Source organism: Lepisosteus platostomus, chromosome 19, assembly GCF_059453375.1.
Source record: "Lepisosteus platostomus isolate fLepPlt1 chromosome 19, fLepPlt1.hap1, whole genome shotgun sequence".
NCBI classification, from domain to species: domain Eukaryota; kingdom Metazoa; phylum Chordata; class Actinopteri; order Semionotiformes; family Lepisosteidae; genus Lepisosteus; species Lepisosteus platostomus.
Window position 1 is genome coordinate 311,268 of NC_142629.1, and position 21,136 is coordinate 332,403.

General features: G+C 54.5%; 2 protein-coding genes across 10 annotated transcripts in view; both read left to right on the top strand.

Annotated features, from left to right (window-relative positions):
- Positions 1-4,464, top strand: part of LOC148644744 (TOM1-like protein 2) — a 32,424-nt gene extending 27,960 nt beyond the window's left edge. For all 6 annotated transcript variants that reach the window (XM_088612759.1, XM_088612761.1, XM_088612764.1 and 3 more), the window contains one exon: positions 148-4,464. In XM_088612759.1, coding sequence (XP_088468885.1) covers positions 148-302 — 155 coding nt within the window. In that variant the 3' untranslated portion in view covers positions 303-4,464. The remainder of the gene's footprint in view (positions 1-147) is intronic.
- Positions 4,465-6,691: 2,227 nt separating this feature from the next.
- On the top strand, positions 6,692-21,032 carry srebf1 (sterol regulatory element binding transcription factor 1). 4 transcript variants are annotated; one of them, XM_088613413.1, is made up of 19 exons: positions 6,692-7,055; positions 9,681-10,172; positions 11,284-11,459; positions 11,658-11,807; positions 11,988-12,323; positions 12,571-12,685; positions 12,856-13,043; positions 13,443-13,647; positions 13,904-14,085; positions 15,033-15,294; positions 15,802-15,968; positions 16,486-16,654; positions 16,757-16,865; positions 16,942-17,051; positions 17,142-17,274; positions 17,412-17,577; positions 18,134-18,310; positions 18,449-18,560; positions 18,835-21,032. In XM_088613413.1, exons 1-19 carry the CDS (start codon positions 6,950-6,952, stop codon positions 19,053-19,055), a joined length of 3,576 nt encoding a protein of 1,191 aa, XP_088469539.1. In that variant the 5' UTR covers positions 6,692-6,949; the 3' UTR covers positions 19,056-21,032. The 4 variants fall into 4 exon arrangements, with proteins under 4 accessions (XP_088469539.1, XP_088469540.1, XP_088469542.1 ...); XM_088613416.1 differs by having other exon boundaries at positions 6,693-7,055; positions 12,105-12,323; XM_088613415.1 differs by lacking the exon at positions 6,692-7,055 and adding an exon at positions 8,017-8,160.
- The last annotated feature ends 104 nt before the right edge of the window (positions 21,033-21,136 follow it).

Consider the following 21,136-nt stretch of genomic DNA (forward strand, 5'->3'; position numbering starts at 1 on the left):
TATTTACACTTCGTACCATTTTTCTATTTTTATGTTGGCATATTACAAATGCATGCTACAAAAGGAAGTTAGAAATCTAAAGATATGTTTGTCATTCTTTAGGGAATGGACAGTGGCTTGACTTTGCTCTCTTTTATTCACCTTCAGAGTTCGACAAGTTTTTAGAGGAGAGGGCCAAGGCAGCCGAGATGATTCCCAACCTGCCGTCGCCCCCTAGTGGTGACCCCGTTGCCCCCGCCACTGCACCCAGCGGCAGTCGGAAGAAAGCCGAGCGGTCAGAGGATGCCCTCTTCGCCTTGTAGATACTGTCTGCTAGTAACCGCCAGCCGTGACACCTCACCAACCCACCCCTCTGCTCACTCTCCTGTGGCCCCATTTGCAAGCAGAGCTGATGGACAGAACCACCCCCCTTCCCCGTGACCTCTCCTGTCCAGGACGCTGTCATCTCCCCATCTCCCCTCTGCCTGTTCTTGAACCTGCAGCGCCGCCGGGCCAGGCTCTTATCTGGTTTCCTTGCCAACCAGAAAGCAGTGCGCCTAACACTGTCCCAGGCGGATGATGAGATGATCCCTTCATCGCTACCCGTTAGCTGCTCCATCAGTCCCACTTTATCCAACAGTTTAAACTGACACATTTGCAGCTGTCTTTCGCATTTCAGAAAAGAAAAATAGAACTGCAGAACCTGTCTTAATTTTTCTTGTTGTGCCTGTTGTCTGAATCGGGCCTCCGAGCAGTCCTGGGAAGAGAGACCGAGGGATATTCAGGTGTCTCTCCTCCTTCAGAGTCCCTCAGTGAAAGATAACACCTGGCCAGTGTGTTTTCCAAAAATTAAAGGCATGAGGGTGGGTAGATTAGGTACCTGCAGTGATCGCTTCTGTGAGTTTTTTTAATGTTAGTTGCACCTAGTTCCTTGACCTTTTTTTTCAGTCTGAGTGAATAAGCCCCTGAAGAGGATAATTCATCATTATTATTGTGCCGTTATTATTTACATATGGAGACTTACCCCATGTTGAAGGTTTTCTAAGGTGATTCTGCTTTTGGTTTTGGTACGGTGTAGCCAGTGTATGTTTCCGTTAATTACTTTTCGAGTTTCTTTCCCTTCGTGTCTAAGACTGTATTGAGCAGGGCAGCTCTACGAAGAGAATGTGCGTCTGGAGGGTTTTATCCAGTGTCCTTCACATACAGCCTACCTGTCTGTTCTTGAACGGTGGAGACGGGCAGTGTTATTTCCCAGACACTGATTTGCTGTCATATGAATGAAACAGGACTTCAGTTAATCTGTGCACTACAAACCCCGCTGATGTGCAGCGGGGGAACCTTAAGGTTATAGAGAGTGGCCGTTACACGACCTTTTTGAAGGGCCCTGCTTGTGTGCAGCTGACTCCTCCACCCCCTCGGCAGTCCCTCGGCCAGCGTGCTCTCACAGCTGGGTCTGATGTTGCTCAGGGCAACACAGGACTTTTCCCCAGGCAGGATTTTAAAAGGGAATGCAAAGCCGGTAGAGTGACCTTCGAATTCTCAGAACATGATTCTTGTTGTTATTTTTTCCTGTAAGGCGTATGAGGTCTTTCCTCGCTTTGTGTATATTTGTAAATACTGTAACTGTATTAGTAAATTCAGCTAACTGGAATGTACTTTGATCAGCATTAACCCACAGCAAATGCAGTTTGAGAAAAGCCATGGTACACAGGGCACCTACATCTCCAGCCTCAGTGTTTTAAATGCACTCTTAAATATTTAGCACAAGATTTGTTTTCACAGAGAAAAATAATTCTGAAGAGGAGCCAGGGCAGTTTCCTTTGTTTGACAACAGTTGTGTCAAAGCATCAGATATTTTATCTAATTGAGTTTGAAAGGGGTTTGTTATATATTAGGGTCTAGCCTATTCCCATTAAATAGTCTTGTGGGATTTCTCGGTGTGAATTTTAAAAGGGACATTTGTATAAATGTGATTCATTATTTTTAAAAGAAAAATATTTTCCCTGTTTTGAAGCCTGTCAGTTGGCAGTGTTTCAGTAGTCGTAGATGAGATTACACAACTACCATCTGTAATTCTTTCTGGACTCTTGACCTGCTATTTTTAAAGGTTTTGTGCAAAGTGGATTCATGTCAGTGGAAAGGACAAACCAGCCTGAGATGCTTTTAGATGGGAAAGCCAGGGAGATGTAAGCAGAGGCTTGGGGCGTGGTTTCTACACCAGGGTGAAGCAGAGAAATGACAGATTAACCATTCTGCAGAAGATTTAACAAAAAGTTTCAAAGGAGAGTATCTTTCTGTGCAGGACTGTGAAACCTAGGAAATGGGCAATAAGTGATAATGATGAGCTTTACCCTTCACTGCCTGAAAGCACACTTGCATCACTGCTGGGTCGACCATCCCTACTGTACTGTCTTCACTGAGTCAGAGTGCATTCTGACCTTTCACCTAGACTCAGTCCTTATGGAATATGTGGATTTACAAAGTATGGATATACCAGAGCTGGGAAATACTGATTAGATAACAGACTGATATTGTGCCGATGTACTTGGAAACCTTAAGAAATAGCATTAAAGCAGTGTGCTCTACTGTAGATGTTTATCCACAGAGTTAGATCTATTTGAGCATGAAATAAGAGAAGATGCTAAAATAGATGTGCATTTCAGCTATTTATTAACGTGTGTTAATTGTAACAGAACTATTAAATTGGATAGTGGAAGATAAGCTATTGATGTACTGTATACATTTTAATATAAGAGAACACCGCAAAGCTGTCTTAGTTGGTGGTGTCACCAGTGTTTCTTGAACTGTGTCATAAATGACGTCTTTGAGGGAAAAAGATTAAAAGTACTGAACAAAATGCCCTGTGTGTCCAATATCAAAACGTCCTCAGATGTAGTCCCTTACACAGTAACACATGGGTCTATCAGTGTATGAAAAGTAAAATATGTATTTTAGGAGAGGTATCTGAGTTTTGTGGTTCTAAGAGAAGAATGCTTAAATAGAGAAATTGTACATCAAGCTAAAAGCCTTAGAACTCAAAATGCGGATCAGGTGGTAAAAAAGCAATGAGATGAAAATGTCATTAAGCGATGATTTGAGGTGGGCTGTGGGTTTAGTGTAGATAATCATTACAGCTGTGCTAAACATAGCGAACAGTCTGTCTTTTTCACAGCTTTTTGGGCCATAACTCTTCAGTCATGGTATTGAAGAACAGGCGTTTTGCCATAGTGACTGTGGCTACTGTGGAGATGCAGCAGTAGTGCCACATGTAGCATGTAGGCTTGTAGCATTTGTAATAAATGAAAATCAGAAGCAGGAAAGAAATTAGTTCCTGGGCTGTTCATTCTTTTCCAACATGCTTCTTAACTTTGCAGACATGAATTTCTTGTACAGTGTATTGTAAATGCATTTTTGCTGAGATAAAAGATATAACACTATCAGAAAAGTTCCTAATTTTAACTTTTATTATAGAGAGCTCTATAAAAATCATTCTGGTTGCTTGCAGCTGAGACATTTATCTTTATATCTGTAATCACTTAGAACATTAGAAAATCTTTTAATAAGATTAATTTATTGTTTTTAATATTCTTTGCAAGTATCAGCATTAGGGAAAATGTTTTACAAGATTAAAAAGAAAGAAATGAAAGGTTCTTGTATTTGTGTTAAATGTGTATAACTCTTCATGTTTGTGTGCACTAGCTGGGTCGCACTCTTCCACAAAGTTTATTGGATCTAATTTTGTTTTGTTTTTTTTTAATTTGAAAAAAGTAATGTACCTTAGCTTTTAACCTTGCAACAGAGTTGAGGAGCTGTGATATCTACAAGACTAAACTGACATATAGAAGTGTAACTGCTTATTTCCTTTTATTTGAGCCTAGTGGTCTGTGCTACGCAGTTTGAGCCTGGAGAGTGCGCTGATGTTCTGAGAAACTTCAAATCACTTTGGTTCTCCTTAAAATGTAATATCTGACATCTCTGGGCATATTTTTGTCTATCAGTTTTTTAACAGAATTCATCATTTGCTGGTAAATGTTTGTGTTGCAGAGTTAACCAGTGGTGTTAAAAAGAGAAACAGCACAAGATTCCTGGGAGTTACGTACGTTTTGAGAAATTGATACACATCTTCGCAAATACAGTATGTCTTTTGACACGGAAGTTAACACATTGTGCTGATTTTGTTTAATGCACCTAATGATGTTCTGTGTAACTGAAAACAGTTCTGTGCCTGACGTCAGGGGGTAGAATCTTGGAAGTGAAAGTGGCTGGATGAAGGTCTTGACTCACCTGAAGGTGTCAGGTGTCTGCCTGCTTCCTGAGTTCTGCACCTGAGCTTACCCTTAGGGCAGCAGGGACCCAGAGAGAACAGTCTTGTCATGTGTGTGTAATGGCCTGTCCTTACTGCTGCTGTTACCGAAGTTTCGCGCTGTGCTGTACGAACTCTTGCATGTGTTAAACTCCAATAAAACACTACCAGTGTGATCTGTATATTCCGGTCTCTGTTGTTCTTGCTTGGAAATACTGTACCTGTGTAAGTGTAGGCTGGTGTTCCAATTACTGCATTACCTGAAGAACACATTTCCTATCACATTTCTAGGAATCTGAAACCTTAAAATAACTGTGAACCCATAAAATAGTGCCAATTAAATTTTAAATGTAAACTTTTATGTAAAACATCACAACTGACATTATATTGTACAGTAGAATTAGTACTTGAACAACCACAGCAAAATCTTTCAGCTTTAATTTGTGTTGAAATAGCTTAAATATTTATTAGGAATAAAGAACAGAAGGATTACTGAAAAACTTAGAAACTAAAAATGCAAACTGATCCTGGCCTTAATATTGCCTGACTATTGCATAGCTGCTTAGGTAGGAAGCTTAAACCCTTGTAAGCTAACTTGGGTGAAGGAAGATCTTTTTTTACGTCCTTTTTAAACTTAGTTTTAATGAATCTTTGGAAAATGAGCCACTTAACCCTTGCAGAATTGCCAAATGTCCCTCTGAAAAAAACTTACATCTCAACCCAAATAAAAACGTCAGTGTGATCCCTGTAAAGCTAATTCCATTGCTGTTCCTCCTCTGATGAACTTGGTCAACACCAGTTAATAAAGCTTTGCTCCGTTAGGAAGAGGAGGACATTTCGAAAGGGTGGTCAGCATCGCTGCCCCACAGCTCTGGGCCCCCGCGTTCAATTCCAGACCCAAGGTGCTGTCTGTGTGGAGTCTGCATGTTCTCCCCGTGTTTGCATGAGTTTCCTCTAACAAACACTTTAAAACTCATTTAGAGCTGCCCTCCTTGTATTGAAAGTAAAAGTCTCCATACTCACTAAGACAAACAGCAAATATTTTTTATTTGCAATCGATCTGTTCTGGGGAGTCCTTTCCTAGCGGGTGTTAAACCTCCTGTGCTAAAAGTTACCCCCCGGAAAAACTGGAAAACGAGCTGCGCCCGTCCAGCAAGGATTACGTGATGTAATCGCAGAGCCACAGCTGTGACGTCAGATCACCCCACACTGTGCGCCGCTTTTCATTGGTCGGGGCCGCTGGTTCTACAGGCGGGGCCGCCTCTGCGACTCCAACAAACTTGACTGCGCGCAGTCCCGCCTGCGGCCGCTCCCCATTGGCTGGCGGGGACACGCCCCCAGGGGCTCGCCTGTGCGGCAGCCGCCGCTTGTGTCTCTGGGAAGCTGCTCCGCTCGCTGGCTGTGTGCTCATGGCCTGTTCAGGATGCGGCTTCGGTTAGCATGAATATCACCTGTCAACGTGGAAGTTGAGTCCATAGTTCTTAGTACACTCTGGGACCGTGCTGCCCTGCGACTGCCTGACCCGAGCAAATGAAGGCTTTTATCACTGATTGTGAGCGAACAGATATTTTTTTTGTAGTACATTTTAAAGGTACACAAACATAGCAGGGGTTTGATAAAAGGCTTAAACAATATATAATAATATCTGGAATTAAATTAGTTTTATGGCTGATTAAGAATAGCTTTTGCCACAAGGCATGCCAGATTAAAAACCCACTTCTTCCATACAAGGCAGAGACCCTATCCCACATGGCAGCCTGGTGCCGAGCTCAAGAATAGAGCCGCACTGCTGTTGGGCCCTGGGGCAGAGCTGGTTATCACACAGTCACCAAACTGAGCTGCTGATGCAGGAGACTCACTAAACCCTGACTAAACCCCCTCAGGCACTGCAGTGTGATCCAGCACACAGACCCTGCTCGGTGACTCCCACTCTGTTCCTGCAACAGGTCTCTCAGGCCGCTCCTGCCCTGAGCTCACCACAGTAATCAATGACCCACCCCCTGCGGCGCGTCCGCGGGCCGCCCAGTCCCCCCTGAGCCTCAGGGTCCCGGGCGAGCGGGAGAGGAGAGCCCAGCCATCACACTGCACTCCCAGGGGAAGGGCTGGGGCAGCTGCGAGTGAGAGAGGTCAGAGGGTGTCTGTAGAAGCAGAAAAACTATGAAAAGGCAGAAAGCAGAATAAAATGAGGTACCAGATCTGTAAAGAAATATTCCCAGTTATTATGCATGAGGCTGGACCGGTGAGAAGAGATACAGCTGTTTTTCGGGGGGGCAGGTGAGAAACACACCCCCCTCTCCTGGCCAGACCGCACATGGCCGCTGTTCTGCCGCTGATTGGCCGGGAGCGCCGTCAGTCTGCGGTCGTCACGGAGCTGCGGGGCGGTGCGTCTGGGGCTTCCCAGCCAGCAGGCTAGGGTGTCGCTCCGCTCAGTGTTTGGACAAGTTTACCGTGAGCGCTCAGCATGGAGGAGCAGGAGAGCAGCGAGTAGACAGACGCATCAGTCACAAAGTTTGATTTCACTCTTTACTGCCGTCTCTGGGGGGCTCCCCCCCCCCCCTCCAGACGGGACTTTTCTGTGTTTATTTTTTATGTTGTATTTTAATGGAAACTTCCACGTGATAACTCGGGATAACTGCGAATACACTTGTTAAAAAGAAACAACCGAAAATGAGCGGCCTGCCCTTTGACGATCCGTCGCTGGACCACCTGGACCCCAGCCTGTCTCTTCATGAGCCCAGTGAGATCGACACCGCGCTGCTCAGCGACATCGACGGTAAGCCCGCAGGCGTGCGGACCCGAGCCGGACCCGAACCGGACCCGAGCCGGACCCCGGCTGCAGCCTCGCACGACTGTCAGTGCCGGGACTGCTGCTCGGGCACCGCGCCTGTCCTGTCGGCGCAGCTGTGGTCGGTCTGGCTGGCAGTGGGGTCCGCAGCGACAGCAGCCCAGAGACCCCCCTCTGCCTCGGGCTGTGGGGCGCTTTCGGACAGACGAGCTCAGGGCCCGCGGGGTGCCGGGCGCAGGGAGGCGGGTTATTGGGGTATCTCAGTGCGGGGGTCCGGCCCCCCAAAGCGTCCGGAGCAGGGCTGCTCTCTGCTCTCGAGCGCCCCGCCCCCCCCCCTGGCTGCTGCGCGTGGCGTCACGCGGGGTTACTCTCGTGCATTCCCCCGCCCGGAGTTCACCCGCGTGTTTCTCTCACCCAGGGCCGGGGGAGACACTGAACGATTTGCACCGCTTTCATTACAAAGCCGCGGTCTCCCGGGGGGGGCTTCCTGCAGGGGCCGGTCATCGAGCCTGCAGGGGGGACCCTGTCCGCTGAACACGGCCCGGGGCACGCTCCCGCGGTGTTCAGGAGACCGCCTTTCTTAAACGGTTCCTTCTCGGTCCCGCTGTCGCGTTACAGGACGATTATTCTTATTCTCCCCCTGGTGACGCGACCTGCGTGGGAGAAGCTGCTCCGTCGCCGTGTTTCTGTCGGGGGGTGTGCGTGACCGCGAGTAACCCCGCCGCCTGAGCAGACGCACACGCTGCCCGATAGTAACCCCGGTCGTTCACCCTGCAGCCCGGGACACCGTGGGCTCAGACACGCTGGCTCTCTCGCCGTGTCCCGGGGGCAGGCCCGCATAGCCAGGCGCCCAGCCCGCGTCCCATTGGCTGCGAGCGATCACCTCATACCAAAACACGGCTCGCACCGCCCGGCCCCCCGCGGGCGTGAGGGAGGCGTGTCCGACGGGAGCTGTGCTCCTCTGTGGGCTTGACGGCCCGGCCCGTGCGGGGAGGATGTTCAGCTCCCTCTGGACACTCTTGAGCAGTTTGTGATTTCGCAGCTGAGCAGACAGCTTTCACACGGGCTGGCAGTATGGACTGCACTTTAGAAGGTAAATGTTAATGTTCCTGTGGCTCTCTGTCTGTTTCCAGCGCACCTGTGTGCTGCATCTCGCGGTCTCTTGCTGGAATTAGCTTGTTCTTGGGAAGCCTCTGTGTGGACAGACGTATGTCATCTTTCCTTCACACCTACAATACTGGCTGAAAGACGGTGCTGTGTCCTGGACAGCACCAGCACTTTTGCTGAGCTTGGAAACTGCAGTGAACCCAGGCGTACACGAGACTCCCACTCCGTAGCTGTTGTGATCCGTTTCGTGGTTTTCCAGCTGCAGGGTCAGGTATGACCTGATAAGAGGTGTGCTGGGCCTTTCAGAGTGTAGCTCCAGCAGGGAGCTGTGCCAGCATGCGCAGGCTGCAAAGGAACAGGTAAAGGTTTATTCCAGGCTGAGAGAACAACAGAAACACAACGTTTCGTCTGTGAAGACTTCTCCAGGCGTGTGGCTCCACAGCCAAACGTTGTGTCTCTTTTCCTTTCAGGGTGGAATAAACCTTTACCCGTTCCTTTCAGGCGGTATTTGCTGAAGTGACAAGTGGCAGCCTCCCGGTTCCTGATGACCTGCAGCACATGAAGCCGAAGTCTCTGGGCTGCTGTGTGCAGGAGGTTTCTGTCGTGAGCTCACTGGCTGTCTGCTGTTCCTGCTCATGCTAGAACACTGTTCGGGTACTCTTTGGAGCTGAATGCTGCCTGAAGCCATTCTATGTTTGTAAATAAGAGCTGCTGTTCTTGCTGAACGTGTTCGGTACTTGAATTAGCTCAGGCAGGGGTCTCCTGCCCTGATCCTGGGCTCTAGCAGTTGCCCTAAATCACCTGTGTCCTAAAGGTCAGCGACACTAGGAGAGCCAGCGATCCGATTAGCAGAGTGCTCTGTGATGTTTGATGCAGAGGATGTTGAAATACCTGAGCGAATCACCTGCTCAGGCAGTCAGTGAAGTGAAGCTGATCTTGCCAGTGTTGGGGCAGACCTGGGTGGGACCAGGCCGGCGCCGGAGGTGCGGAGGAGCCGAGAGAGACTCCTGTCTGCAGAGCGGCACTGGGCCCCTGCTGTCCGGGCTGGTGTTGCACCACCCGTTAACCGTTCAGACTAAACTCGCAGCTAATCAGATTAGTCATTCGCGTAGTTGCCCTGTGAAAGTGGCGCCATCGCGTTCATCACGGTGACCAGACTGGCCGCAGGGCTCTGCCTTAACGAGCTCCGTTATCACCCCTGTAGCTCGTTAGTGGTGTTGTAAAGACACCCAGGGTGCACGGTCAAAAGGTTCCAGTGCCATTAAAATAGCCATCTTCAGATTGGAGAGCAAGATTAAAAAAAAAAAATCCCACAGTATGAAATTGTTCCTCTGATGTGGAGTTGAGAGGAGCTTGTCTGGAGGCAGGGGGTCCGAGGGTCTGCCAATGTTTCGCGTTCTGATCGATCGGTTTGCTCCTGATCTGTCTGTCTTGCCCCCCGAGCCGGTGACGCTGACCGCTGACCGCTGACCGCTGACCTCTGACCTCTGACCTCTCTCTTTGCAGACATGCTGCAGCTCATCAACAGCCAGGACATGGAGTTCCCCGGCCTGTTCGACCATCCCCCTTTCGGCGCGGGGGGTCCCCTGCAGGACGCCCCTGTCCTCGCCCCCTCCTCCTCCTCCTCTTCCTCTCTGCTGGGCCCGGGCAGCACCCCGCACCTGGACGCCTTGCTGGGACCTCCTGCCAAGCAGCCCCCCCCTTCTGTGGCGAAGCTGTACCTGCCCCCGTCCCAGCAGCCTCAGCTGGCCGCCCCCTTCGCCCAGAGCAGTGTTCCTGCCCCGCCAGCGCCCCCTCCTGCGCCGCTGCAGGACAGCAAGCCCCCCACCCCGCAGCCCTCGCCCCCCCCAAAACAGCAGCAGCAGCCTCTACAGCCCCAGACCCAGGCAGCGGCGCCCCCTCCGTCCGCCGTGAGGACCCCGAGTCTCGGCTCCAGCCAGCCGGCGGTCTTCAGCTCGCCACCCGCCCCAGGCTACCAGAGTCCGGCGGGGTATGCAGGTACGGCCCCTCCCTTGTGGCTCGGGGTGCAGGGGGGTGGGATGGGGTGGGGGTCGTTCGCAATGGCTCCGAGGAGGGGGACGGCGCTGCACTAAAAGACAGCTGTTTGGTTTGATCTCGGTTGTGAGAAATGTCGGGGCTCTTCAGAAAGAGGGTCAGTAAGGTGCCCACCAGTGAGGCCTTCCCCTCTGATCCGCTGTCTTGCCAGTCTTTCTGCATCAGCCTCTTGCTCAGCAAACCCCCAGATTCAGGACTGACTGCTGGTGTCGGTGGTGAGGTCCTGACCAGGACGTGGGCGCCTGGTTCACCCCTGTAGAGCAGCATCTCCCACTGAGATTTCTCTCTGATTCTTCAACTACCAGTGTTTGCACCATTCTTCAAACAGGGCCTCGGTGCTGAACTGTTCAGAGGATAAAGTGGCTGTAAATACTCTTTGTTCAGGATCTCCGCTGTCGAAGCGAAAGTTATCTGTCCCTAAGTTCCTCTGTGCCCTGACCTGCCGGACCCTTGAGCTTCAGAAGCTGAAGGTTGAAGCCCTTGAGAAAAATAACAAGGACACGAACGAAAATGAACACAGACAAGAAAACCTGCCTGGTTATCCTGGGTCAAAGTGAATTCTGTAAAGACCCGATAAGGAGCTGTCTAGACAGCGTGTGTTGAGTAACAGCCTGTTGCGTTCGGCTCGTTGTGTAATCACTGTGCAACACGAGAGGGAGGGGTGAGAGCCGTTCATGCCCTTTGTTGACTGTGTCGGTAGCTCAGTGCTCAGTATCTCACTATCTGCTGAGCACTGAGGAGATAAGCAGCCTGGACGTCTCGTGAACACCTCTGGCAGCTGTGAGATTTATTGTCGGGCAAATTATTTTTCCAGCTCAGTTTGGTCCAAACATCTGATGCACAGAGGAGGTACGTCTTGCTGAACGTTGGTTTTTTTTTGGTCAGTTAACTTTAAAATACGTTTTTTTTTTTTGAGAAAATGATGTCCGGTTTCTGAGATGTAATCCTGTGTCGTTTCTGGTGCGGTTCGGTCTAGTTCGATCGCCAGTTGGGTGCTGTTGTGTGCAGGCCCGGCGGCGCCCCCTAGCTGTAACCTGCTGTCTTTACTCTGCAGCCGGGCCGCAGGCGTGCTCCACCCAGCCCAGCCTCCCCGCCTCCCCCCAGCAGATCCAGCCAATGGCCATCCAGACTCAGGTCCAGAGCCTGCCCGCTCCGCAGCTATTGGCCGCCACCGCGAGCCCGCCCACGCAGACCATCTCCCACCAGGTGCACCAGGTCCCGGTCAGCACGGTGCGTGTCTCTGGGTCTCGGAGTGTCCTACCTGCCTGCACAGGGGGAAGCGGCAAGACTTTCTGTCTCCCATCCTGGGCCGATAGGGTGATGGTGATCTGGGTAGGGGGGGCCTCTGCGGGTGAGAGGGGTGCAGGTTAGGTCAGACCTGTTCTCGGGGCCCTGCTGGTCCGATCGTGTCTTGCTCTTTGTCCCCAGGTCCTGCTGCAGCCCCAGTTCATCAAGGCGGACTCTCTGCTGCTGACAGCCCTGAAGCCGGACGCTGGCTCGGTGGTCACAGCAGTGAAGACCCCCTGCATGACCACTCTGGCCAGCTCCACCACGCCTGTGCAGACCACCTCCATACAGGTGAGCCCCCCCCTCCCCTGCCACACAGGTGTCGCTGCACATGCCGTTGATTAAAGGCAGTGCTGTACCTGGTGTTTATTTCCCTCTGAGAGCTGCATAAAAACCACCTGTGTTTTCGTGTTCGTGTGGGGTCGTCTCAGGGCTTGTGTTCATTGTTTCTTCATTTCGCCGCTCTGGCAGTCGCTGGGGGAGGCTGTGAGCCCGTCTGTCCACCCCGGCGCTGGGTCAGCCAGCCCGTGCCCGCCGGCGGGCAGTCCAGCGCGCAGTGGCCTCACGCTCCGACTCTCCCTCTGCCAGGCTCTGGTGAGCGGCGGCACCATCCTGACCACCGTGCCAGTGATGCTGGACACCGACAAGCTCCCCATCAACCGCATCGTGGCCAACGGCAAGCCCTGCGGCCTGCCCAGCAAGGGCGAGAAGCGGACGGCGCACAACGCCATCGAGAAGCGCTACCGCTCCTCCATCAACGACAAGATCATCGAGCTCAAGGACCTGGTGGCTGGAACAGAGGCCAAGGTGCGTGTTTCCAGTCAGACACCCGGAGACGCAGTTCAGTTAAATAGATTAGAAACAGGAAGGATGAGAAGTCAGGCGGCCAGGAAGGGCTGGGTCTTGACCTGGCAGGCGATATGAAATCCAGCCCTGGCCGAGAGTGAGGGTCAGGGGTAACTATCTCTGTCAGAGTCCCGTGGCTTTGGGGGCGCAGCCTGTCGGGGGCGCCTCGGAGGGGCTGTGGCTCAGCGTGGCTTCGTCTGACTTGCAGCTCAACAAGTCGGCGGTGCTGAGAAAGGCCATCGACTACATCCGCTTCCTGCAGCAGTCCAACCAGAAGCTGAAGCAGGAGAACATGGCGCTGAAGATGGCGGCGCAGCAGAACAGTGAGTGCGGGGTTCAGGGGAGGAGGAGGAGGGGGGTTTGGGGGTTCGGGGGGGGTGGGGAGCTAGGAGTGGTTGATCCAGTGGGGGCCGCGTCAGGCCCGTGGGAGGGGTCGGTTTCTCCCGGCCAGCTCCTCTCCTGACTCCCTGCCTCCCTGCCTGCGCTCCCGCAGAGACGCTGAAGGACCTGGTGGCCGGGGTGCCGATGGAGGTGGACGGCGTGAGCGGCGAGCTGAAGGCCGAGGCCGTGGAGCTGCCCACCCCGCCACCCTCCGACGCCGGCTCGCCCTCCCACAGCAGCCCCTTCTCCCAGTGCGCCAGCGACTCCGAGCCCGACAGCCCCATGTTCGAGGACAGCAAGGTACCCCCGCGGGCACGCGCGGCCGGGGTCACGGGAAAGGACACCGCTGTACAAGAGCCCAAGTAGAGTCCACAGGCTGCAAGCAAATAGAGGCCATCTAGCCAGTAATTAGTAGTTCCACGATCTCCTTCAGCCAGGGCTGGCTAGCTTGTTCCATACACCCACACCCCTTTGGGTAAAGAAGTACCTCATGTTCTCGGTTTCCAATACACTTCCACTTGTCCTCTGCTTTGTATTTGACTGTTCATCCTGTGGACAAGATGACAATGGATCCCTTCCTTCAGCCTGTCAGGGTGGGACTGGTGACACTGCAGCGAAGGGGAGAAGTGTTGTGTTTGTGGGAAAGTGTCTCGTTCTCGCCCTGTGGATCTAACTGTGTTTTTGCTTCTCCCCCCCCAGGCGCCGGTCAAGCAGGAGCTGCCCTCTCCTGGCAGCGTGGGCATGCTGGACCGCTCTCGTCTGGCCCTGTGCGCCTTCACCTTCCTCTTCCTGTCCCTCAACCCGCTGGCGGCCCTGCTGGGCGGCACAGGCGGCGGCTCGAGCCCCTCAGAGCGCGCGGCCCCCTCCAGCCCCGGCCGCAGCATGCTCAGCGTGGACAGCGCAGGTGCCCCTCGCCCTCGCCCTCGCCCTCGCTCTGGGCCTCTGTGCCGGTTTAGCTGGTGACGTAGGGGAGTTCAGAAAGCCAGAGAAAGTTATAAAAACTGCGAAAGGCCAGCGCTTCCTAAAAATGATTTTTATTGTTTGCGAAACGTAGAACCAAAGCAAGCGAGGGCTGTGTGTATGTGTGACAGTTAAAACTTGCACAACGCCGGCTGGTCTGGCTGCCAGCTTTCTTGACCCCAGTGCTTCTGTCTCGGCAGAGCCCCCCGGCTGGCTGGACTGGCTGCTGCCCACTCTGTTCCTCTGGCTGCTCAACGGTGCTTTGGTGGCTGCGGTTCTGATCCGGCTGCTGGTGTACGGCGAGCCAGTGACCCGGCTGCACTCAGACTCCTCGGTGCTGTTCTGGAGACACCGGAAGCAGGCTGACCTGGACCTGGCTCGGGTGAGAGGAAGCACAACCGGGCTTCACTCCTCTGGCTCGCTCGCGATCCGCACGCCCTGACCACAGCGGAACACGGAAGTCCAGTTCTGGACAGAACTGGCCAGTTTTCCCACAGAACTGCAGCGTTTGGGCCCTCCATCACTCGCCTGGCCAGTGTACCTGTCGCCGCTGCAAATAAGCACTTGAAATGCTCATGCATGAAGAATACAGAAGCTTGAGTTTCATTTAGCTCCCTTTGCAACTTTAAATTTGTCTTCCTGCTGCTTTAAGCTTCATCAGTGTGCACAGCCGTGGGCTCTGGGAGAAATGCCTTAAAGCCGAGAGCTTTCACATCTTTGCTGGTAGCCTCGCTTGTAAAGCTGGCGTTTGCTCTGTCATCCCTCTCGGAGTTATTTATTGCCCGGTTTTCTGTAGAGATTAAGGGGATCAGAGCGATCAATACTGTCTGGAGAGTCTGTTCAGGGCTACAGAAGGCTGCCGTGTGTTTGTGTTGGCGTGTTAGTTTGTGATGTTGCGGGTTTGCTCAGGCTGCGTGTGCCGTGTTCTTAATCCCGCTCACCTCCCCCCGGGGGGAATCGCAGGGGTGTCTGCGGCGACCCCACAGTCCCGTTTTGAAGGGGATCGCGGTGAATCGGTCAGCTCCTCCAGCAGCTGGGCGGTTACAGACAGCGCCCTGGCCGAGGGGCTAGGGTCTGGTCACGGCCCGAGAGCCCTGCTGCCCTCACTACCGCCGCAGGCCTCTCCTCTTCCTCACGGGAGGCGCGCGGGGCTGCGAGAGCAGTTCGTCAGCTGTGGGGCGCGCTGAGCCCACAGGCTGTTTCGGGGTGACGTGCTGGTGCTGGTTTCCCACATACCGGGGGTCAGAGTGTGGTCTCATATGACTGGGCTCTGACTGATATGCAGTCTTTCTCTCTCCCTCTCTCCGGCGGTTCTGCTCTCCCCTGCAGGGCGATTTTGCTCAGGCCTCCCAGAACCTGTGGACTTGCCTGAAGGCGCTGGGCCGCCCCCTGCCCACCTCCCAGCTGGACCTGGCCTGCGCGGTGCTGTGGGCGCTGCTCCGGCTGTGCCTGCAGAGGCTGTGGGTGGGCCGCTGGCTGGCGGGGCGCGCGGGGGGCCTGCGCAGAGATCGCCCCCTGCAGGACGATGCCAAGAAGAGCAGCCGAGACGCAGCCCTGGTTTACCATCGCCTGCACCAGCTTCACATGACAGGTAGGGGGCACCAGGGGTTACACAGTCGCCAGTCCCAAGGGGGTGCAGCACACAGCGGTTCTCGGCCCGCTGTGCTGAGTCTGCTGCCTAGCTTGCTGTTTCAGGGTAGTCTGTGCAAGCGTGCAGCCAGGCATATTGAACCTGTAGTTAATACAGAGGATAATCCAGTTCGGCTTTTCCCACAGTTTAATTCTTATGTCATACCTCTCACATAATAATGTTCTGAGTGATTCTCTGTAGTCATTTTAGCTTACCTTTCTGCTCCTGGAGAGCCACTGAATCCCCTGGGAATTCAAAGAAAGCTGCTCTCAGTGACTTAATTGACCCAGTTATTGCCTCAATGAGTCAAGATCCACACTGCCTTGGTGCACTGATTGAGCAGACTGGTCTGATGCACAGCAGGTCTGCAGTTTGGAGAGCCTCCTCTCGCATTGCGGAAGGTGGGTGTTGCTGTGTGTCTGGGGGGACAGGGGAGGCAGTGACTGTTCTCCTCTGCTCTGCGAACAGGCAAACTGGGGGGCAGCCAGCTGTCGGCTGTCCACATGGCCCTGAGCGCCGTCAACCTGGCCGAGTGCGCAGGGGACAACCTGTCCATCGCCACGCTGGCGGAGATCTATGTGTCCACAGCCCTGAGGGTCAAAGTCAGCCTTCCCCGAGCCCTGCACTTCAGCATGGTCAGTCCCCTGCACCAGGGTCGCCGGTGTGCGTGTGCGTGTGCGTGTGCGTGTGCGTGTGCGTGTGCGTGTGCGTGTCTGTCTAGGAGGATCACCAGGCCAGACTGAGTTGGCACTTGTCCCACATGCTGTAACTGTCTCCTTGTCGTCCCTGTGATCTGATCTGGCCCGAGCTCAGTCGCTCTTCCCAGATTCTTACTCTGCGGTTTTTAAAAAGTGCTAACTGCCAGAGGGCTGAAGCTCAGCATTCATGAAGGGTCCTGGATCATGGACAGTAAGGATCTGAAGTGTGACGTACCGTCCCCAAGCCCCGGCCTCTGATGAGTGCAAGAGCAGTGAGGGTGTCAGTGTGGCCTGTGTCAGAAAGCTGAGATGAGGCGGGGAGGCGGGGAGGCGGGGAGGCGGGGAGGCGGGGAGGCGGGGAGGCGGGAGGCGGGAGGCGGGAGGCGGGAGGCGGGAGGCGGGAGGCGGGAGGCGGGAGGCGTGTCCGTGTGACCCGGCTGCCTGTCTCCCCCAGCGGGTGTTCCTGAGCAGCGCGCGGCAGCTGTGCCTGGCCCCCTGCGGCACCGTGCCCCCGGCCATGCAGTGGCTGTGTCACCCGCTGGGCCACCGCTTCTTCGTGGACGGAGACTGGTCGGTGCGCAGCTCCCCGCGGGAGAGCGTCTACAGCCAGGCGGGGAACACAGGTGAGGGGCTCGGGGGCTCGGGGGCTCGGGGGCTCGGGGGCTCGGCCGGGAGGGGGGCGCCTCCGGCTCGGCTGTGACGGCGCCTGTGCTCTTCTTCTGCAGTGGACCCTCTGGCTCAGGTGACCCAGGCGTTTCGGGAGCACCTGCTGGAGAAGGCGCTGTACTGCGTGGCCCAGCCGCAGGGCGAGAAGGCGCTGGCGGCAGGCGAGGGGTGAGAGCGCCGGCCCTCGTCCGTCCGCCTTCGACCCGCGGCGCCTGCAGCTTTCACACTGTCCTCCTCCCCTCAGGGAGCACGCGGACGCCCTGGAGTACCTCCAGCTGCTGAACAGCTGTTCCGATGCAGCAGGCGCCACGGCGCAGTCCTTCGCCATCGGCTCCAACACGGCGGCGCTGACCGGTGAGGCCCGGGGGCAGAGCGGGCGGCGGGTCTCGTCTGGCCTGCGGCCTGTCGCGCGGGCCTCACGCCGGCGATGCTGTCTCCCCCCAGGCTGTGACCCCCAGGCGAGGTGGTGGTCGGCGGTGGTGGTCGTGGTGGTGAACTGGCTGCAGGGCGACGACGCTGCGGCTGAGAGGCTGTACCCCGCCGTGGAGCACCTTCCCAAGAGCCTGCAGAGTGCCGAGTGAGAGCGAGACCCGGTTTAGGCTGAATAGGCTAATCTGAGGCTTCTTGTTAATGATCTGAGCTTCTGATTGTGTTGTCTGGACCTACAGCCCTTTGAGCCTAATGTCTGTCTGTCTGTCCATCCATTCGCCACAGGAGCCCCCTGCCCAGAGCAGCGTTGTGTGCTTTTAGAGCAGTCCGCGCCCAGCTGGCCAAACCCGAGAACTGCCAGATGACGCTCAGTCACTGTGAGAGAGCCAGCAGCCTCCTGAGGGACAGCCTGCACCTGGGACCCCACTGCCACAGCAGCAACATTGACAAGGTACTGGCGCAGGGGGGTCTTCTCTGTCTCCACACGGCGCCCTGCCCCAGGTCTGTGAGGAGGCTCAGGCCTGCCCGGCCCCAGGTCTGTGAGGAGGCTCAGGCCTGCCCTGCCCCAGGTCTGTGAGGAGGCTCAGGCCTGCCCTGTCCCAGGTCTGTGAGGAGGCTCAGGCCTGCCCTGTCCCAGGTCTGTGAGGAGGCTCAGGCCTGCCCTGTCCCAGGTCTGTGAGGAAGCGTCGGCCAGCACTGTAGTGCATTGTAGTTGCATTGCATGTATCTGTGCTTCTGTGCAATGCGCCTGCGGTGCAATACAGAGCTGGTCCACACACACCAGTCCAGAGGGACGCGCCATGACTTCGGCTCCCAGCCTGGACATGGGGGCTGCTACAGGAGCTGCACCTGCCGAACTGTGAGAATCCGAAGTCAGTCGTGGGCTGGAGAGGGAAAATCATGTGAAGCACGTGCCTGTCTTTCCACTCAGTGATCTCTGCTTGTATGATTGGAGCAGCCCTAACCTGCCTCCCCCTCTCTCTCTCTCTCTCTCCCTGCTGCTGCAGGCTGTCCAGCTGCTACTGTGTGACCTGCTCCTGGTCACGAGGACGCAGGTGTGGCAGCAGCAGAGGGGGGCCGCAGGGGGGGCCCTGCAGGCCACACCCCCGGAGCTGCAGGGCTTCCAGCAGGACCTGAGCAGCTTGAGGAAGCTGGCACAGAGCTTCAGACCCGCCATGCGCAGGGTGAGCTGGGCGGGGGCAGAGCTGGACTGGGAGGGGCAAACAGGGTTCAGGGGGAGACGGAGCCCTGAAACTGGGACACTGAAATGCCAGAGAGCTATTGATGTTGCGGCCGGTTCCTGACGCGTCTCTCCTGTGCAGCTGTTCCTGCACGAGGCCACGGCCCGCCTGATGGCCGGCGCCAGCCCCACACGCACCCACCAGCTCCTGGACCGCAGCCTGCGGCGCCGGGCAACGCCGGGCAGCAGGACAGGTGAGCGCAGGGCGCCGAGGCCGCACTCCTCCTCAGTGAACCTCCAGCCAGTCCAGGTCCAGCAGGGATTCAAACACCTCCTTTACTGTTGAATTACGCCTTCTCCCCGCATGTCCTGGTGTGAGTGCCTGTCCTGTGCCACTGAAACTGTACTGCAGGCGGGGTGCCGGTGTGTGTGTGTGTGTGTGTGTTTTTGCTCGTGATGGTTGCTGCTGCTGCGCTGTGCCGATCCCCAGTTGCTGACGGCCGTGTGTGTGTGTGTGTGTGTCCCCAGAGGAGTGCGAGACGCGGCCGGGACAGCGAGAGCAGGTGGAGGCGGTGATGCTGGCGTGCCGCTACCTGCCCCCCTCCTTCCTGTCGGCGCCGGGGCAGCGTGTGGGCATGCTGGCGGACGCCGCGCGCACGCTGGAGAAGCTGGGCGACAAGCGCACGCTGCACGACTGCCAGCAGATGATCATCAGGCTGGGCAGCGGCACCACCGTCACCTCCAGCTAGGGCCCACCGCGCCGCGCCGGGGCCCGAAACAGCCCTGCCCCTCCGCCGCCCCGCCCTCTTCTCAGCTCTACAGCCAGACGGGGGCTTGGGGGGGTTGCTGTTGTAAAATTATTTATTTTTTCCCCCCTTTGAAGTTCAAAGCTGGTTTTCCCTTTGTGAGAGATCAGCTGCAGTGACAGCGTCCGGCCACTGTGTGGCGTGTGGAGGCCCCCCCAGCGCGCTGCAAGGGCCAGGAGAGTGACCAGCGTTCCACGGGCCGTGCAAACTGTCAGCCCCCCTTCCCCCCTTTATCAGCTGGCTAAGGGTGGGGCTGGAGGGCTCTCGCCCCCTTGCTAATCCGGGCCGGCTCTGCTTCGGTTGCTCAGTGGGCACGGGTGTGACTGTGGAGACGCTGGTGGTGCCGTACGGCCCTCGCAGAGCAGAGGCAGTCCCCTCGCACGCTGCTCGAGCTGTACAGGTCCCAGGGCTCTCCGAACCCAGCAAAACAAAAAAACAAAAACAAAAAAACAGAAGGATTTTTTTAAAGGAAACCTATTCCTTTTAAAATCTTATTTTTTCAAATAGTTTGGTAAGTTTTCTTTGTGTACATATATATATATTTATAATTTTCTAAGAATATTTGGATGTTGCCGTTTTTATTTTGTGGATGATTCTTTCTGCTCGTACTCTATTTATGAAAGGTTCTCTCTTGAGGCCGACAGGTGTTGTTTGTGTCCGGCCTGGCAGCTCCAGCTGCGGTCCAGGAGGTCTCGACAGCCTGTATCCCAGGGCACGCGCTGCATTGCAGGATTTTGCTGCAAACGGCACATTAATGATCTAATTGGCAGTTAAGGGAATGGGAGCGGCGATTAAAGGTGCTGGCTGTTTTTTGAACTACTGCAGTGTTCAGCAGATTGGAAGGGCCGAGTGTTGAGTCGCTCTACTGTTTCCAGTTGAACAGAGTCCCTCTCGGCTGCTGGGAGTCTTGTCCGTTAGCAGAACGGCGCGAGGGCTGCCTTCGGGCTGGGAGCCAGTTCCCGATCCCAGACCGTGATCCAGGAGAAACACGGGTGCGAGGCCGGCCCGCAGGAGAGACCTGCGGCTCGCTGAGGCTTCCTCGTCAGTAGTGACGACGCCAGCTGGCGCAGAGCTGTGTCCCCTGCAGGGGAGGGGGGGAGGAGCGGTGCAGCCAGGCTGCTCTGCTGGTCCGGAGGGTCCCGGCCGCTGTGTGCTCCCAGTCTGTATCCGTGCTTCTGGAGTGTCAGCCCTGCCTGAACCTGCTGGCCACAGCTCGCCGTCCCTCACAGAGCCCTGCTGTAGCCTGCAATCCTCATGTAGGGGTTCGGCTCTCAGAAGACACAGATCATTTATAAGGTTATGGCCAATTAAAAGTCAGCATTTAGGAGTTGTTGGGCACTAAAGCAACTTGGCCAGCATCGGGTACATTTAGGTCACCCAGATGCTTTGCAAATTAATGGAATAAATCTTTATAAAAAAGCAAGCATTCTGTTTCAGGCGTGTAGAAAATGCTGTTATTCATAATTCTGTCTCCTCTCCTACATGAGCAGTTTCTTGCATCTTGATTTAAAGAATCTCCAAGTTCAGAAACCTCTCCAGCATTTTAGTGTTACGTTCTTTATTGTCAAGGATGACGGGATGTTAAAGTGTTTTGTACCTTTATTAATTAAATAAAATGACTAGAACTGCAACAAGGAGCCTCATCTTGGTTCATAGAAATTTTTCTATTATTTTTCATCCCTTTTTTCAGCACCCAGTTTTAAAACTACATGAAAAAGGCACTTTAGTTCTTTGTCAAATTAATCAGTCCTTAGCCAGAAATGTAATTTGTATTTTATAAAACTGGTAAATCATTTGTAATAATTGTTGATGCTATGAACTGATATTTGCTACCCCAGGCTTGTTGCTGTAATTATTATGTAAATTAACAAGCAGTTGGTATTAAACACTGTTTATTAAAAGTGTCTTTTTTTTCCAGCACCTGAGAATTATTGGCCTTTTTCCTGCTTCTAAGAGGTAGTGAGTAGACTGTACTGATTAACACCTTGTGCTTCAAATGGCACCTTCATCCTGATGGCTCCCAA